This window comes from Ictidomys tridecemlineatus, chromosome 10 (genome assembly GCF_052094955.1).
Source record: "Ictidomys tridecemlineatus isolate mIctTri1 chromosome 10, mIctTri1.hap1, whole genome shotgun sequence".
NCBI lineage: Eukaryota > Metazoa > Chordata > Mammalia > Rodentia > Sciuridae > Ictidomys > Ictidomys tridecemlineatus.
Genome location: NC_135486.1, coordinates 15,311,929 through 15,317,693, shown reverse-complemented (window position 1 = coordinate 15,317,693; position 5,765 = coordinate 15,311,929). Strand labels below are relative to the sequence as shown.

Sequence of the window (5,765 nt, the reverse complement as noted above, 5' to 3'; positions counted from 1 at the left end):
TCTTTGCTCTTCCCTAGACTACTTCTGCATAGGTGAAATTCTTGCTTTTTTTTTTTTTTAAGAGGAGAGAGAGAGAGAGAGAGAGAGAGAGAGAGAGAGAGACAGACAGACAGACAGACAGACAGACACAGAGAATTTTTAATATTCATTTTTTAGTTCTCGGCGGACACAACATCTTTGTTGGTATGTGGTGCTGAGGATCGAACCCGGGTCGCATGCATGCCAGGCGAGCGCGCTACCGCTTGAGCCACATCCCCAGCCCCTAGGTGAAATTCTTTAAGTTGGATTTCCTTCAACACTGAATCTGTTAGGATAGAAAAGAAACAATCCATACACAGATGTGGTTGGAGAGAACATGGTTTAATTAAAGGCAAAGCTGATTTCAGCAGCTGCAGGTCTCGCACAGACATACAAAAAAACAAAACAAAACCCAAAACAAACCAAACAATCAACCCATAAAAGTAAGTTTACTACACAAAACCAATTTCTGATGAAGATTCTCCTTCCCCTCCTCATTACTCCACAGAGAGGATGACAAGGCGAGGAGCCCTGCCCCAAGAGTCAGAAAACATTCCAAACATCAAATTCTCATGCAGAATGGGGCTGTAGATGGGAACTGGGTACTACTGGGAGGGAGATGATAAGCCTGGTTTGCTTGTCTAGGGTGCAAGAATCAGTGACAGTTCAAACACTGGAATGTTGCAGCTGCCTGAATGCAGAGAGCTCAAACACACAAACTGGGTAAGGCAGTAGGGAAAGAGGCTTAGGAAAGAAGGAAAAGGAAAAAGGTGGACACAGTGAAGGGGCTGGAGAGAAGCACGAAGGGTTTCATATTGCCATTGGGTGGGGGCCTTCACCCTTTCAGACCTTTCAAAAAAAAAAAAAAAAAACCCAGAAAACAAAAATCCCAACACCATGTCAAACTAAAAGAGCAATAATGTAAGCACAACAGGGACTCCAACCACTCTTTCTGAAGAGCAATGAGCATTATCTCACCCCTTTCAATTGCTGGGGTTGCCCAGACTCCAGTGACAACCGGGGCTCCTGGATGTGCTTTGCTCTGAAGCTGTTTTCCAGCTAAGTTCCACACTAACTCACACACTCATACACACAACCCTGTCCCTCTGTGAGAGCAGATGGGTATGTGTGAGCACTTGTATGCACGCACGCACACACACACACACACACACACAACACAGGAGAGACCTCCCAGAAAATAATCCCTACCTCTAGCACAGCAATTGGACATTTAGATTGTTTCCATAATTTCCCCTTAAAATATTACTTTTCCAGGAAACGACTAACAGAAACGCTGTCCTTCCGTTTCTACACAAGAACATCTTCAGTCCTCTTTCCTCCTAATAAATATCAAATACAAAGTTTATTTTCCATTCTTTTGCCTTTTCCAAAACGGCCTTCGTTGTGTTTTCTTCTGTTCACGACGTGCATGTGTCCATGTTGCCTTGAATCTCACTCTCGAAGTGGAGGCTGGGAGGCTGCAGCTGGGCCGGGGCCTGGCCCCTCTGCGGCTGTGCAGACATCGTCACTTCCTTCTTCTTCAGACTGTCTTTTGGGTTCCAACTGCTGGACCCCATGCTGTTGCTTCTTGGCAAGATGTTGTACACATTAAGAATAAAAAACGATTACTAGCAAACAGCATAGGATTAAAAGGGGATGGAGACAGGCGCAGGAGGCTGGTAAGTAGGATGGGGGCACAAAAACCAACCAAACAAAAAATAACCACACTGAAAGCTTCTACCCATTAAAATGTGTCAGGCCAGAATGGATCAGCCTGCCTTCTGTGGGACTGCTTGCTAGGCTACCTCAGAAGGTACAGGAATCAAAAACGTAATTTGAAATCCTACAGCAGTCACCTGCTAGTCCAGCCCAGCACCACTACCCATACCGTATCTGGGGGCTCGAGCACCTACAGAGTGAAGGGCATTTCCTGCTGGAATCTCCAGGCCAGAAGAAGGTCCTACCCAGGACCTTCTACAAGGCCCTGTACTCTCCCTTACAGAACACTTCCACTGGCTGAAGAGGTCGGTTCCCCATCCTGTCACCACCAACCTCTCACAGGAGCAGTGAATAGGGCTGTCCTTGCTACACACTGACTAGAAGCACACCTGTGTATGGAAGAATTCAGTGTGATAATTTACTACTGAGAGTAATAACAATAATAAAAGATGTTTAGGAATAATTTCAACTACATTCTCAGTCAGCAAAGCAATCATTAATGGATTCCTATTTTATTCCCCAAAGAGGAAAAAAAGGACTGAGAAGTTCCCATTGGCTTCTCCCATCTGCCTTCCCTTCTCAGCTTTCACTTCCCATGTGGCTGGGGACATGCACGATGGAGAAGGTGAGAGGTGGTGATATCAAGTAACTGAGTGAGACAAACAGCAGTTCCTCTCTCCCTCCGGAAGGACCTGGGGGGACGGAGAGTTCCTGATGGATTTTTCTTTTTGTTGCACTGCGAACATTTCGTGCACACTCAGCGGGCTGGTGGAACACTTACACCCTCTTGATAGCAAGAAACAGACAAGAGGGCTGCCACCTGCAGGGGACTGTGTGGGCCAGTCCTGCAAACCCAACATGCCATGGTTTATGGAGCCTTCATTCCCAGGGTTGCCACTTTGGCCTCAGTGTGGAGGGTTCATGGTGCCTTGTCCCCGCTGCTGTTTCTGCTTCTGCTGCATTAACAACTGCTCCAGAGCGGAAGGTCCAGGATGCATCATGGAACTGGACCAGATAGACTGAAAAATAGCCCAGATCTTGTCAACAGAGGTCAAATGCCTGGTTGTCTGACTGGGATTTGTATATTAATCCCAGCCAACTATAACATGATGTACTACCAAAAGAATGGGATCCTACTTAGATTTAACTTATACTCCATGTATGTATAATACGTCAAAATATACTCTGCTGTCATGTATATCTAAAAAGAAAAAGAAAAAAAAGACACGTATATCTCAAGAACCCTACTTTGCCTCCTGAAACAACTGCTATCACAAAGTCATTATAATACTCTCAAGGCTAGTGTTAGTTCTGCGGGGTGCAGTGGTGCACACCTGTAATCCTAATGGCTCAGAAGGTTCAGATCATGAGTTCACAGCTAGCCTCAGCAACAGCAAGGCGAGGCACTCAGCAACTCAATGAGACCCTGTCTTTCAATAAAATACAAAAAAAAGAAAAAAGGGCTGGAGATGTGGCTCAGTGGTTTAGTGCTCCAGAGTTCAATCCCCAGTACCAAAAAAAAAAAAAAAAAAAAGACTAGTTAGTTCCTAGACTTTAACAACTGCTCCAGAGTGGAAGGTCCAGAATGCATCATGGAACTGGACCTGATAGATGAAAAACAGCCCAGATCAATTTTAAATTTGAAAAGGTGAAATTATGTTTTAGGTAAAATCTCTTTACTCAGCTCCATGTGGTACCACAGGGTATATTTGTAGTAGTCTATTTTAGGTAAACAAAAATATTTCTGATATATTTTTCTTTCACTTTGTCAGAAAAGGTTTAAACCAAACACTGAAGGTGAATCAGAATTTTCTTAACTTTAGAATAAAACTAAAAGCTTTACATTTTGGATTCTGTGATGATATTTAATCACTAGTGAATTCACAAATAAAAAAAAAAAATCCCCTTCAAATTGCTAGGCTTCACATGTTCCCAGGACTGCACTACACATGGACTCTGCTTTAGGCAGCTCTAAGGGCACAGAAGCAAGCCTACTTACTTATGTGAACAAAAGTAGAAATTATCATGGCTGCCAGTTTCCTGGCTCTTGTTTTGGAAGTCTACTCACCTTTAGGCTTTCCATGAGGACAGCAGAGGAATCCTCCATGGAGGGGCCATGGCCTGTCCAGGTGCCACTTGGAGTACTGGCCTGATGCCAACTGTTCTCAGAGGATGATGATGCTGAGAGATAATCAACGCCAAACCCACCCATGGCTAAGAGATAGAAAGAGATAAGAATTCAAGATGATGTTCTATCATTGCCAAATTCCAAACCCCAGGTAAGGTTAGAGCAAGTTATCTCATTTTTTCTATATAATAAAGCCTGGATCTTACCTGGCTTATCAGTTTTCCACCGATCTGCAGTCCTCCTATCCCTGTTGTCTGGAGTCCCAATGGGTCCAAAATTGGAAAATGGAACAGAATTATGGTTGTGTGTTGGAGGAGAGCTGGGCAGACTGCTTGGGTTAGAGGAATGGGGAGACTGGCTAGCTGGTGTTGAGTGATCTATTAAATGATAGCAATACAGGTTATTTAATAGATGTTTCACAAACATACCAAGAACCAATTATTTCCTGCAGATCCAATCATCCAAATTTTATTAAAAATAACCCCAGGGCTTTGGCAGAGAGGTAAACCCAGGGCCCCATAAGGGAGCCTGGGTAATGTACTAATTTACCTTAGTATGCCTATCTGAGGCACATTCTTTTCCTTAAATAGTACACAATTTTGTCAATTGAACATTATTCTAGCTTGTTTCAGATAAATACTTATTTGGTTCTCCATCAGAAATAAAATTTCTTGGTCTTAAGAATATTGTAAAGTCAGACAATAAAATTGAGATTAAAAAAAATCTTTACTTTGAAAAGTATAACTTTCCTTGCAAAGAATGAATATCTATAAACAAAACTGTTAAAAAGCTGAAGCCATATGATATATAGCCCATATTTCTGTCTCTTATATACTGGTTATCTAGGAATAAAAAGCTTTTTTCAGTAGCATTTACTACACAAACTGGCTTATCAGTTCTTTTCCCTATTTTCTTTCAGAAATTACTTTTTTACAAAACCAATATATTTGTAATTACAAATCTTAGTCAATTTGACTGTATGAGAATGGCAAAATCTATAATTTAAGATAAGTTAATACCTGAACTGGCAGGAAGTGATGGAGACCATGGAGTCCCTTCAAAAAGGGAGTACAGTGATGTTTCCTGGGGGGCCATCGAGGGATTGAGTTCAGCTTTGGAACTGGTTGTCAGGTTTTTCCCATATACCTCATTGAACATACTGTTATTTGGGTATCTTTCCTGAAAGATATGACACTCAAATTACAAACTTCTCCAAAACAAAGAAATTAAAAAAAAAAAAGAAAAAGAAAAAGAAATGTCATGTTCATAAATTCTTAATATACCTAAAGCTTTTATTTTCATTTCCCCTTTTGCTTTCTCTCACCCTTTATTTTGCTCTACATAAACTACTCACATTATACAGGTCATTAATTTGACCCAATCAGACACTAGGGGATAAACTCAAATTTCGGGAAGATATCAATATATGGAAAAGAAGGGAAAGAGAAAAACAGTTAGATTGAAAAAGAATAGGAAAAATCATCAGCATAGAATAAAAGTACAAAGCAAGATTCTTAACTTTTTACCTACCTGATTGAGAGAGAATCCGGTGAGGGACAGGAAAGAGGATGAATGTGACATGAGCTCTGAGGGTTTCTCCAATAAGGATTTCTTCACAGTCCCAGAAAGAAAAGTAGTTAAGTTATGCCTTCCATTTTCTTAATATTAATCTTAAGACACTACAGAATCCAAGTAAAAGACCACCGTTTAAGGATACTTGTACTCATTCAATGTATATAACGAATGCCTAGAAGATGTGAATTCGAAGCTGAAATACCATGACGCTAGCTAAGCTTCAATTGCCACAGGTGAGTTAGTCAGAACTCTTCCTTATCAGTGTTATCTAGGCTAGCTCAGAGATTCTGGCAGGGACCACAGAGCCAGGAAAACAGCAGGAGTT

The 5,765-nt window shown here is 41.6% G+C and overlaps 1 protein-coding gene across 9 annotated transcripts in view; it reads right to left on the bottom strand.

The window, feature by feature from the left end:
• Positions 1–1,351: 1,351 nt before the first annotated feature.
• The window catches only part of Smg7 (SMG7 nonsense mediated mRNA decay factor), a 78,144-nt gene continuing 73,730 nt past the window's right edge, over positions 1,352–5,765 (bottom strand). For all 9 annotated transcript variants that reach the window (XM_040276659.2, XM_013356179.4, XM_013356180.4 and 6 more), the window contains 5 exons: positions 5,396–5,476; positions 4,885–5,044; positions 4,072–4,242; positions 3,806–3,951; positions 1,352–2,756 (listed from right to left, as the gene is read on the bottom strand). In XM_040276659.2, coding sequence (XP_040132593.1) covers positions 2,643–2,756; positions 3,806–3,951; positions 4,072–4,242; positions 4,885–5,044; positions 5,396–5,476 — 672 coding nt within the window. In that variant the 3' untranslated portion in view covers positions 1,352–2,642. The remainder of the gene's footprint in view (positions 2,757–3,805; positions 3,952–4,071; positions 4,243–4,884; positions 5,045–5,395; positions 5,477–5,765) is intronic.